At 33.9% G+C, this 13,126-nt stretch overlaps 2 protein-coding genes and 1 pseudogene across 2 annotated transcripts in view; 2 read left to right on the top strand and 1 right to left on the bottom strand.

Moving 5' to 3' along the window:
• LOC124440343 (protein CLP1 homolog) overlaps window positions 1–882 on the top strand; it is a 28,790-nt gene extending 27,908 nt beyond the window's left edge. Inside the window, exon 15 of the mRNA XM_046990726.1 lies at window positions 614–882. The gene's annotated coding sequence lies outside the window, so the exon portion shown is untranslated. The remainder of the gene's footprint in view (window positions 1–613) is intronic.
• Window positions 883–6,127: 5,245 nt separating this feature from the next.
• On the top strand, window positions 6,128–12,640 carry LOC124440342 (acid-sensing ion channel 4-A-like). Its single transcript, XM_046990725.1, has 8 exons — window positions 6,128–6,265; window positions 8,729–9,340; window positions 9,425–9,639; window positions 10,125–10,272; window positions 10,456–10,515; window positions 11,022–11,175; window positions 12,110–12,201; window positions 12,346–12,640. Exons 2-8 carry the CDS (start codon window positions 8,734–8,736, stop codon window positions 12,456–12,458), a joined length of 1,389 nt encoding a protein of 462 aa, XP_046846681.1. The 5' UTR covers window positions 6,128–6,265; window positions 8,729–8,733; the 3' UTR covers window positions 12,459–12,640.
• On the bottom strand, window positions 7,382–8,007 carry LOC124440842 (annotated as a pseudogene).
• Window positions 12,641–13,126: the final 486 nt, after the last annotated feature.

The raw sequence follows: 13,126 nt of genomic DNA, 5'->3' as shown, positions 1-13,126 counted from the left end.
TATGAAATGCGTTTTGCGTTCCTGACATTGTTGAGTCTTTTTTCTAATTTTCATCGTTCATGCAGGAAAAGATCTTCTCCACTGTGTCATGGGACTTAGTATGGCCACTGATCTTGACGAAGATCTTTTAAGGACAAACTTAACTGGATATATTGTTATGTAAGGATAAATTTAGTATACTTGGGGTGATTAAAGGCGACATTTTCATTTTTTTCCGGACTGGGTAACATGTATAACCATTGTAACATGTATGACAATGGGTTGAGTAACATATGCATTATACGTAAATTAAAGCGATCGTTATTTGTTTATTGTTGGGCAACACGCCATCTAACTTTCAAAATCGAAACAAAAATAATTATAATTCAAGACGTAATTATTGTTAGAGGCTTTAGTCCATAAAAATCCCTATCCTATTTTTCAAATTAACATAAGGTTTTGACGTATTTAACAAGTGTTATTTTTATTTAGAACGGATATTGATATGGAGCGTCAACAATTTAAGATTCTTTCTCCTGCCCCAAGACCTTTACCCAGCAATTTTCTTCTTCTTAGTGATGTAAAATTTATGGATATAAAGTGAATAGAAACTTTACATCCTCATTTCATGAAAATATTGAAATATTGTTTGTAGAAAATGTAACCTTACCAGATAATTATTGTTGTTTTTACATTCTTCATTTCAAATGAATTATTTTTCATTAACTTACAGACAGTTGTGATTTTAATAAATTTTATACTTACATAACGTAAGCATATGTAAATGATCGTTTTTGAGCATAAGTAACATGTAAAACGGTATCAGTGGGAAATTGGTAACAAAAACAGACGATGTTTAGAACTGTTACACTTCTACCAAAAAATACATGTTGTAGTGTATAATTACGTTCTGGGCTGTTAATCCTGGTCCACGTCTTTTAAACAATGAAAGACAAATTGCTTGCTGTTCTATCTTAGGATTTTATTGAAAGTTTTCAGAGTTTCACATCTCTGTGCCGAAATTAATGCAGGAATCATTGTCAGAATAAACGTTAGTAATGTAAGTCTGAAGATATGATGTGGTTGATTGTAAAAACTACCAGTGGCGTAGCTAGGAAAAATGGTCACTCCCGGCAATCCATCTCGCGCCGGAGGCGCGACCCCACTAGGGGGTCCGGGGGCATGCTCCCCCGGAAAATTTTGAAATCCAGAGCCTTGGAAGCAGCATTTCCTGCGATTTCGAGGGCGAATTATTTGTTGTACAATAATTTATAAAAACCCATTTTTGTTAGCTGCATTCTTAATGTGGCAATCGTTGAAACTGCAACTAGTTAAAAAGGTACTAAAGGTGGCTCAGAGAAACGTTACGCAGGAGACAATTGTCCCCTAAAACATAATTTACTCATCACTGCCTCTGCATAAACAGAAGAAATTTGTATTAGCACAAAAATAATATAGTATACGACACTTCTAAAGTGCATAGAGAGAGATTTTTCTTAGCATTCTACTTGTTAGTTTAAACTTGTTTAGATTGGGGCAAGTAGACAGGGATGGCTTTATTCTTTAAAGTTATGCTTAATTTTCTCAATGAAGTACCATGTATTATACGAACAAATATCAAAACACATACTATACTCATCATTTATAAAGAAAGGCCAGCCTCCTGGGTTTTTCTACAAATTTTTCAACCACCTCGTTATGCAACACCTCTGATTCCTCTTTCTTTTCAATGATATCTTTGTGAATAGATATTCTACACAAAGAGCTAAGCCGACCTTGACCCATTCTATTTCTTAAATAGCTTTTTACCCTTTTTAAGAAAGAAAACGACCTCTCTACTGAAGCACTTGCCACTGCCAACACACCATTCGATTTTAACAAATTTACCACTTGACCTAAACTCGACTGGAGATTAAATTTGAAGATGTATTTAAGAACCTCATTACTGCACTCTTTGTGAAAGTCCTTGTCGTTGTAAATGAAGGAAGTTGACTCTCCAAAGTTTGGATGTCAAAAAGAGGACTATACTTATCTTTGAGAAGATTGATCTTCTCCTGTGGAACTATGCCCTTCCATGTAGTAAATAGTTTAGGATTTACAAGGTCTAAAAACTCGAACTGACTAATATCTTGAAATCGTTCACTTAACATGCCTTTAATGGAATCAATAATCTCAAAATAAAGCTGTTTGTAATTGTATCTACTATCTGCTCTGGTTGCTGGTGGGCCTACTTTTCTAGTGCAGTTTGGTAAAACTCGGTGAAAGCTTGATCTGTGCGAAGTGACACAATAAACTGCTTGAAATTGTCAATCTTGCTTATGCCATAGTTAAAATGGGTTTCCTATTTTGAAGAATGGAATACAAAATTGTGGACTGTTCTAAAATCCTGTAAAACACACACTAGAAAACAAAAGAAAGCTATCAAGATAATGCAGTAAGCCACTTATTTTACTTAATGACTCATCATCCCACCCAGCTGGTTGTTCAAGTACCGGTAAAAATCATCTAAAAAGTTTGTTGTTTTTTGTTTGTGCAATACATTGATTAATCTAGAGCGATAATACCATCTTGTTTCACCAGGGCAGGAAACTCAAGGTTGTTAGATGTGAAAAAGCTTTTCTTTTGGGGCATTGCTTGTAAATGTGCTGAATGTAGCTATATTAATAAAAAGATTTTAACAGGAGAAATTGATGAGGCTGACTGGCATAGGACCAGGTTCAATCTATGAGCTGCACAATGAACAAAATGAGCAAAAGGATACTCTTGTCGAACCAATGCTTGAACACCATTGATATGGCCAGACATGACAGAAGCACCATCATATGTTCGTAAAACCAGTTTTTCTCTTATATTAGAATACTCACCAAGTTTATCTTTGACAACTTGTGATATTGCTGTGGCATTTCTGTTCATACTTACATTCACAAATCCTAATTGCCTCTCCATAATTTCACTTGCTTTGTCAAACCGAGCAATAACACTTAGCTGCTCTTTGGTGGAGACATCAGATGCTTCATCAACCTGAATACTCATAAATGTGCAATCATTTATTTCCTTTCTGATTTCATCTTCAATATTTGAATCAAGACAGCTGATAAGACCATTTTGAATTTCTGGGGAGACTCCAGTAAATCTTCTGTCACCAACTATATCAGATTCTGCTAGTCTACTGTGCAGTCGACGCTCAAATACAGAATCAAACTTAGCAAAACATTCGAGCAACTCTCTATAATTACCTTTGTTCAAGCTACCTTCGGACTCATTGTGACCTCTAAATGGCAACTCTTGCTTTGACAAATACAGCACGGCCTCAGTAACAGTTTTAAAATTTCTCGATTTTGTCTTACCTCCTCATTGTGACGCTGAATCTCATTTCTTCTAGCGAGGGACATAAGACAATCAATTCGTTCACTAGCTCCATACGTTTTCCATGTCTTAAATGCAGTCAAATGCGATTTAGATTTTCATGCTTCTTAGCATCAGACATAATACTCCGCATATCGTTGTAGCCATTCTTAGTCCACGATGGCGATGTTTTGGGGAAAACATTAGACATGGCCAACAAAACACTTTCTGCAAGGTTGTACTGCCACACAGCCAGTCCTTCGCCTCATACCAATCTCTCTGAAATGCTCTTCCCTTATTTTGGATAATTAAATCAGGAGTAGACCGTTCATGAACGATAACATTCTGTTCGACCGACGATCGAGCAGAGAACGGTTTAGCTAATAAGCTATTTACTAAATCAACATCAGTTGAGCAAATCGCAGTCGCACTTGAAGCCTTGTGTCATACACAAATACAAAATAGCAATTTGAGAGTAAACACAATGGAAAATTAATACCGACAATGACACGTAATTTGATAATCACTAATCGCTGTACTCTTATTAAAAGGTCGAATAATTACAACCTCCGCCAATTTAAAATAGCGGGAGTTCGACTATAAAAACAGCAGATTTGAGCATGCGTCAAGTCCCTTAGCCAACCAGAATTCAAAACTTCTTATATAGAATTATCAGTGAACTCGACATTTGAATAACTGGAATGATAACCGAAGCCAAAAATTGAAGCCAAAAAAATATTTGTTGTCATCATTCGTCATCACACGTCAGGCTCTAGTCTCTCGCGTGTTCATTTTAATTTTTTTAAATCATTTGTCCCTTGGTAATGGTAGAGTTCGGATCTAGATCAGAGCGTAACAATAACGAAATTTTTGGAATGAAAAGGTTCACGGAAAGTGAATCAAAGTGATAAATCGAGAAGCAAGATGAGGTGAACTTAGTCGATCTGCTCTTACGCTGCGGTTTTCCTTTAAAACATATCAAAGTCTTTGGTTTGAACTCGGGAACTCGTTACATGTTTGTAAGGGGGTGTTTACATGAATCCGGAATGAGTTTCGATCCGGAATGAACTCATTCCACTTTAAAAGAAATCCTATTGCATGTTTACATGAATCCGGAATGAGTCACAACTCGATCCGGATCGAGTTCATTCCTAGTTTCATTCCGGATCGAAATTTCATTCCGGATCGAAATTTACTTGTTATCTCATGTAAACGCGAATTGAGTTTCATTCTGTAATGATATTGTGATTAATGACGAAGCACGCATGTGCCATGGGTATTGTCTTCCGGCAAATTGAAGCTCGTAAGCAAATAAAGAGGCTAAATGGGTTAAAATGAGTGCGAAGAAAAACAACAATTAGTTTCATGTAAACACGGATTGACATCACGTTTCGATCGGGATTGAAAGTCATTCCGGATTCATGTAAACACCCCCTAAATGTAGATCGTCCAGGTTGGTATAGTCCTGAGAAGGACTGTTTTTGTTGTTGTTGACTGACGTTTCGACAACCTTAGCGGTAGTCATCTTCAGAGTCAAAAAAATGACATGCAAAGTCTTTAAGGATATTCAATTTTTGATATCGAGATGACAACCATTTAGTATTTCAAGCACTATCAAAATCGACTAAAAATACAATCGCTCTGTAAAAAGTAAAAATGCGAGTTATAGACTCAATATTTTTTATGAAACTGGATATTCAAGTTTCTTTTTTCTTCGGAAAAAAAGATCTTTAAATCCACTGAAATGACAAAAAAAGACAAACACTGTCTGACACCGTTTGAAAATTTACCTTCCGACGAAAGAAAAGTTTATGCTTGAATATTTTCTCGTCATATTTTCTATTGTATTGTCTTTTTAGCATACAGTGTAATTTTCAGTTGGCTTTTCCTCGTTACAAGTTGTAAGTTACAACGAGCTCACTGTAGTAAAGTTTCAGCTGTAAAAAATAGCCTTTTGCGAATAGTTGGCCTCGTGTGTTGTTTGTCGTGATGTTGTTTATATGTTTATGCTTTCGCAATTTGTATTCAAATTTATATTGGCCGTGTATGTTTGGCACTCAGGGGAATGATACTGACGTACAAACCGCGTGAATATTCGACTTTGACGGACTGGAACTGACGTACAAACCGCGCAAGAGACTAGGGGGGTGTTTACGTGAATCCGGAATGAGTTTCGATCCGGAATGAACTCATTCCACTTTAAAAGAAATCCTATTGCATGTTTACATGAATCCGGAATGAGTCCCAACTCGATCCGGATCGAGTTCATTCCTAGTTTCATTCCGGATCGAAATTTACTTTTTATCTCATGTAAACGGGAATTGAGTTTCATTCTGGAATGATATTGTGATTAATGACGAAGCACGCATGTGACATGGGTATTGTTTCTGGCAAATTGAAGCTCGTAAGCAAATAAAGAGGCTAAATGGGTTAAAATGAGTGCGAAGAAAAACAACAATTAGTTTCATGTAAACACGGATTGACATCACGTTTCGATCGGGATTGAAAGTCATTCCGGATTCATGTAAACACCCCCTAGGACTTTGGCTTCAACTTTTTATCTATAAAATGTATTGTCGTTATCATTCCAGATATATATATATATGGAGTTCACTGTATTACGATTACGAACCACCTAATAAAAGCGTAAATATGAACGAATAAAACATAATATTACAAATTGTTCGTGAAATAATGTATATCTTATGTCCAAATAGAATATTTATTATTTTTTTGGGAAATTTCTACTCCCGCCGGGCGGGAGTAGCGGGACCGCTAGCTACGCCACTGCGCTCAACTAAGATTCGATTGACATTTTTATTCAATGAATCTGATTTCGTAATATAAACCAAAGGTTTTAAGATTTTTGTACAATAAGATAAAACGAAGCGTAAATTACATCTGCTAACGGAAACTAAAGAGGTGAAAACGTCGTAACCAGGTAGGCAACAGATAACTGCTTGATAAGTTGTAATTATAAAAAGTAGCGGAATATATTGTACGTAGCTACATTTCATTCAATTGTTGTAATTTAATTTATATCTAATTCTGTGTTCCAAATTATTGGTATATAGTATAGTCCTAAAATATTGAGCTTCCAAGCTTCTTTGCTTGGAAGAGTTAAATTTGCTTAGAAGGATTAAGGAGAAGAGGTAGTTTTGCCAAAAAATGTTTTCAAACATTAAATTGTGCAGAGTTGCAAACAATCACCGTCTAGTCGCTTAAATTCCTAAAGTCAACAAACCATGTATAAATGTGATCAGAAAATGTCTTTCAAAATGCAAATCTCCCATTAACTTTTGATCAATGTGTCAAAGAGAAGAGCCTCAAGGTAAATATTGATATTTATAATGAATTCTTATCTGAGTTAATAATCACTTTACATTACTGAAAGGTTTCGTAGTACGATCGCCCCAGAAGCTCACAGTGTATTATATTTTCTTACACTCCATAAATTGCATTTTACTGTCTTGTAACGCTTTTTAACAGTCCAGTACATGTTTTTAATGATCAGTCCATTAAAGTTTTTTAATTAATTTTATATAAATTTGTTTGATCTTCGTTTCCATATTTGGTCATTGACTAACTCGTATGCATTGGATTAAAATACATGGAAACGCAACCTTTAATAGAAAAGCTTAATAAGTTTTTGAAGCCAATTCTTACATCCAGACACGCTAGATTACATAATGTAACACACACATTTCATTAACACGTATGGAAAAGGTCAACAGCCTGAACTCTCTTCGTTGAACTAAATTTCTTTCAGTCTTCAATGACACACATGATTTTTCAAAATTTTGAATTATTCGTTCAATCATTGTCTACAAGTAAAATATACGAGTTTAAAGCTTTTTTTTCTGTAGTTGGGGTCGTGAGTCAAGTTCTGCCATCAGTACTTTAGCAAATTCCCTAAATTCGCTATTTGTATCTTCCGCAACCATGGCAACATTGTGATTAAACTAATTGATATCTGCTTCCACTTTGCAATTATAAAAGTACATGTTGTCAGGACTACCTCTTGGACTGAATCAAATATACTCGGGGAAATTTTACGTTAGTTACAACTTTGAGCATTGTTGTTAAGTTCTTGTCGCAGAATATCCATAAAACAAAATCGTATGCAGTCTACTTGAATTGGATCAACATCATTAAATAATCCTATATCACGAAGATCTTTAAAGAAAATTTTCTACCAACTAGGACCTTCTCTCACTAGATGTGACCAATAGGCCTCAATTCGTTGATTTTACGTCGATGTTCCAATGTTAAAGTTTGAAAGTCCAGCGTATGCGTCATTGTGGCCAGAGCGTAGAAATGTGTGTATAGTCTCGATCACACAGTGTTCCGCTCCATCGTTTGACAACTCCACCCTCTAACCTGACTGCATCCATGTAATATTTAGCAATTACTTCAGGTTTTTTTATTTGTTGGTCCTACTTCTAACCATATTAGCCATCTTGAGTAGCCATAAATACAGACGTGAATACTGAAATCGTATGACTGGAGTTTATCGTGACCGTCTGTATGCCAAAAGAAATTCGGTCCGATACCTGAATACAATCTTCTACGAAGATTTTTTTCTACGATTTTCTACACCGACTGAATCAAGCTCCACCAACAGTTTCCTCTTTACGGTTCCCTTCACACAGTTAGCCGTTTTTGTCGCAGTTTTTGCCACATTTTTCGATAGCCTTTAAAACACCCGCTTTAAGATAATTCTTCGTCGATTGCAGCCTTGATTACATCTCTATTCTCTTCTTCTTGGTGTGGTCGCCTACAAAGGTGCAAAGACACCAATCTTTGCTTTAGCGTTGACAAACTTATTGTAATGTCATAATGTCATAAGTATTCTATTATTTCAAGTTTTGTGCATCCTTGGTTGAAATATTATTTGATGAGATCTTTTTCTTCATAATGATTCTCCATGTTCATACAGGGGGTATAGTTTTTTAGCGGCATATTTATTTTTAATTTTGAAATTTACATTCGAATTCATCAGCGTCTTTCAATGCCTATTTTTATTTAAAAAAGAGAGCCCAACCATACAAAAAGATTAAAATTGTTGTAAATAAATTTACTGGACTGGGTTAAAATTTTACAAGATTTATGTCAAAAAGCTTTACGGGACTGTTAAAAAGCGTTACAAGACTGTAAAAACGCGTTACTGGAGTATAAGAAAATATAATACCACTGTGAGCCTTCTGGGCCATCGTAGGTACATATAATGGTGAATAAAACACATAAGCACAATTTTCCTAATCTTCAATAAACTACTGGAAACTGTCAGAAAGGAGCACAAAGATTGAAAGTGATGGTTATAGCAGCCAACATTAGTGCAAATGTATTGGGATTATTGATAGTGTCATAAAATTATTTATAAAATCATCTTTCTCGACTATAGAAATCATGCATTCTGATGAATTAAAAGAACTAAATGAAGATCATCCTAAGTTGAGTGTAAAAGAAAAAAGAAAGAATATTGCTCGACACCTTTGGGAGGATTTTTTGGGAAATTCAACATTGCACGGCCTTCATTATATATTTGAAAAACGTCCAGGATTACAACGTTTTATTTGGCTTATTCTGCAAGCTTGTATGCTTTCTTTGCTAATATGGCAAACTTCAACAATTGCTCTGAAATATTTGGAATTTGATGTGACCAGTTCCATTGAATTGGTAACTGAAGAAGAAGTAAAATTTCCAGCCGTTACATTTTGTAACTTCAACAAATACAGAAAAAGTTTTATTAAAGACACAGACTTTTTCAAAGTAATTGAAAAAGTATACCGTTTTTATGAAAACGAAAACAACAGTGTCGATTGGACAAAATACCCCAAAATCAATGATTTGAATATGACAGCATTCATTTATAATGTAAGCCATCAAATGGACTATGACGATAAAACTAAGAAAGGAATGCTTTATTTTTGCACATGGAAAAAAGAAATATGCGATAAAACATATTTTAAACGGACGTTGACGGACATGGGTCTTTGTCACACGTTTACTCCAGGTATTTTAGTTTGAAAATATTTTTTATTACTCGTTTATTTTTGTTTCAAAATTACTACATCACAATATTAATGAATTTTTACAGATAAAAGCAACAACAGTAAAGTACCTGCTCCAGGCAAACGTTATGGACTATATCTCAGGATATCAGTAGAACAATCAGAATACATTGGATTTCTCGAGTTATCTGCTGGATTAAAAATTAGAATACATGATCCAGATGAACTTCCTCTGGTTTCAGGATTAGGTTTTGCAGTAATGCCAGGATCTCATGTTTATGCAAGTATTACACGACAAAGGGTGAGTAAACCAGCTGAGAATTCAATAATGCTGCTGCTGATGTTTATAAATGGCTTGCTATGTCCTTTCAAACTACTTATTTAATTTTCGTTAAATACTGAGTAAAAAGATAATAAAGTAAATGAGTATGTGACTTAATGATGAGCTTTTGATCAAAAACAGTTTCCTGTAAAGTACATTTTCTATTGTGAAAATACTAGAAATGGACAGTTTTGTTCTTAACTGTTTTCCAATAGTCTGGACGATTTTCTACTGTGATATTTCAAATGAGTGGCTCACAAATGTTTATTGAATATAATAATCGGTATAAGTATTGTTATATAAAAACTGGATTTGATGTATAATTGTTTTATAAAGTGTACATTATGTTAGTGATTAAGACGAACATTGATTCTTGACTTGGCAAACATGGGAAATACTCAGTACATTTATGGCATCTAATAATAGAAATGTTATAGCAGAAAATCTTGAATGATTATTTTTAGACAATTTCGTTAAAGTCTCCTTATAAAACAATGTGCGAAGATAAGAAACTTCCAGGAGTGAAAAAATATACTATTGCTGCTTGTTATGAAGTTTGTAAACAGAACTACATAGCAAAATCATGCAAGTGTCAACCATATTATATGAGAGGTATTTGTATACTATATATTGCTAAATTTATGCATGGACATTATGTCTTTTCCCTTTCAATATAGAATAAGTTGACTTTATTTTATTGGCATACATGATAAAAGTAATTATCTCTCAAAAGTTCGTAACATAGTTTTGAGGAGTCTTTTTGAGTTCTTAATTCGACATCATCATTTTTTTTAGATATAAAGTACAAGTCATGTAACGTTAAAGAGTATATAAACTGTGTGTTTCCCTTGGAAGGTTAGTACCCAAACGATGCAATTTAACTGTTATATATTAACACTAAAGCTTAGAAGTCTATGATAAGTTGGAGCTATGATACAAAGGTGTGAGAGAACAACCTCTTTACACGATGAGAAATTTTTGCCAGTTATCTAACCCTGTTATAGAGAAAGAACGCATTTGTTTTTGAAAAACTAACAGACTTTCACTGGCTTTATATTTTATTACTCTCTGATTTCTAATAAATTTTACTAATCAAAAACAAAACGGGTGATAACTTGAGTCAAGGGTAATGAGAATAGGAACGAGTTGTTGAGAGAGAAGAAGGAAAGAGAAGTTAAAAGGGAGATGCAGGAAATAAAAAAAGGATGATGCATTTAATACATATTCTATTAATGGTACTTTGAAAGAAGAATCGCAAGTAAACAATGTGAACGATTTCCTTGTATAACCTGATTAACCAGTTTGTCAACTTGAAAATAAATTCAATGTGGTATGAAATCATCATTTTTGCAAATTTACAGAAATACATTCCATTTCGTTGGACTATAAATGTGAATGTTCCGAATCATGTGACTCAATGAAATATGACCCGTATCTTTCCTATGGCTCCTTTCCCAATTTTGCGTCAGCAGCACTTTATTCAACTTCCGAAAATACAACATTAGAAACTTTCAGGTAATGTGACTTGCTTTCAATCGAGAAATTTCTTTTCATTCTTCTGTGCATCAAAATCTTCATATCACATTGAACACATCTTACTTGTGTCACTGAAATCATCGTTTCTTATTAAGAAATGCAAGCAACTGCTCTAAATTCCATTTTTTCAACCACAATTTCTCAATCATATGAATAATCTCTAAATCTGTCTTTCTAAGTAATTCTTAATGAATTTATTGCTAACCACAAAGCTCTTAAACATAATAACACAACGTTGTCTCAAAGCTCTTCTTACTTTTCTCCATTGCTAAACAACACATGCAGAACGTAGGATAAGAAACTTACTCTTTACTTTCTTGAGTTTCTTCTTAATTTTAACTATATCCAATTTCTTGTTACCAGCTTCTCGACTCATTCCAACTTAACATGTGATTAACTTGCTACAGTCCGAACTTATTTTCAGATTAACTTTAACTTGGCTTTGTGACTGTAAGCACATGCATTTGTCCCCGCAGACATTCACAACGAATAATAATTTCTGCAAATTCCAACGTATTCATTCAACAATGATTTCAACTTTTCAATCTTTCTACCATTTTCAAAATAATCTTTCTATTTAATCTAGGTTTTCTCATTTCTCCAAAGCTGCTTTTTTTATTAATGAAAACAAATTAATAGTATGATTCAAAACAGCTAAATGACAATTTTGTACAAACAGGAATAACCTGCTTTGATTAATTATTATTTACGTTTTGTTTGAATTGTCCGTGCATTACATATAATAAGTAGGATTCTACATTTTATGGTACTATTCTTATCCACATAAACGAGAGAAAAGTCTGAGGGAAAATATCGATTTACAATCCACAATGCAATTTATTGCTAAACACTAACAACTTTCTAAACTGCTAAAATAAAATTTGTTTAACGTACTTGTATTACATGTTTGTAGGAGAAATTTGCTTGCCATAGATATCTTCTACGAAGATCTGAATTACAAAGTTCTCAGACAAGATCCGGCATATACCTTACAAAGTTTACTTGGTAAATTCTCATTATTTCATCATTATCAAATAAATCTTCTGTTTATTAATTCATAAGACTCTGGAGTCCTAGACAGATAAACCCCGTAAACCACGTTGAATTTGATAGGAACATACATTGGTCTAAATTTTTTATCTTTTTTAGGTGAAATTGGTGGCTTAATGGGTTTGTTTCTTGGTGCAAGTATTCTGACAATGATGGAGTTTGTTGATGTTGCAGTCATGATGATTTTGACTCGCCTTGGCATTCATAAATAGTCTGTATACATACATCTTTGATTTATGTGAGTGTTATGTAAGTTATAGAAAAGTTGAAAAGACTCGAGAGTTCTCATAAACGTCTCCAAAGTTTGCATATGCCAGTGCAAACGCGAAAAACATCTTTTATTTCTTTTATATAATAACAATAATGGAAAACAGACAAATTTAAACAATGGGGTCAATTTTTCTTTTAAAATGGTTCATTATTGATTTCTAAATTCTCACTAATTGATTGACTAGAATTGTTGAGCTCATATCGGTTTGCACAGGCTAATGCAAGCACAGCTATAGACCAATCAGCGCACGCGTTTTATTGTTTTTATTTTATAAACGTAACCATAGCAAATACTGAATATAACATGCTACGTTTGTATGTTACGAAAGTCCTCGATATTTTATCAAAAAGACCAATGGCAACTTGAAATAATGAAATTAATTTTTAATTTGTTGAAGCTCGTGATCAAATACTACTCTTCACGTGAAAAGTATTGACGACGCAAACAGAAGAAACATAACAAAAAAAGTTAGAACAAAATAATCTTCTTTGTATGGCACCTTATAATTCATTAGAAAATCATGTCCATGTTTATAGATATCAACTGTCTTATGAATATACTTTCATACAATTGATAATTATTTTCATATTTATAAAGACATGTCACGTG

Source organism: Xenia sp. Carnegie-2017, unplaced genomic scaffold (assembly GCF_021976095.1).
Source record: "Xenia sp. Carnegie-2017 unplaced genomic scaffold, XeniaSp_v1 HiC_scaffold_2, whole genome shotgun sequence".
NCBI classification, from domain to species: domain Eukaryota; kingdom Metazoa; phylum Cnidaria; class Anthozoa; order Malacalcyonacea; family Xeniidae; genus Xenia; species Xenia sp. Carnegie-2017.
Note: the sequence above shows the minus strand (reverse complement) of the source record. Positions and strands in the feature narration are given on the sequence as shown.

Coding starts and splice junctions, on each gene's coding strand:
- LOC124440342 (XM_046990725.1), top strand. CDS start 8,734: ATGCATTCTGATGAATTAAAAGAACTAAATGAAGATCATCCTAAGTTG. Junction 9,640..10,124: donor CAAGTATTACACGACAAAGG/GTGAGTAAACCA, acceptor GATTATTTTTAG/ACAATTTCGTTAAAGTCTCC. Junction 12,202..12,345: donor TACCTTACAAAGTTTACTTG/GTAAATTCTCAT, acceptor TATCTTTTTTAG/GTGAAATTGGTGGCTTAATG.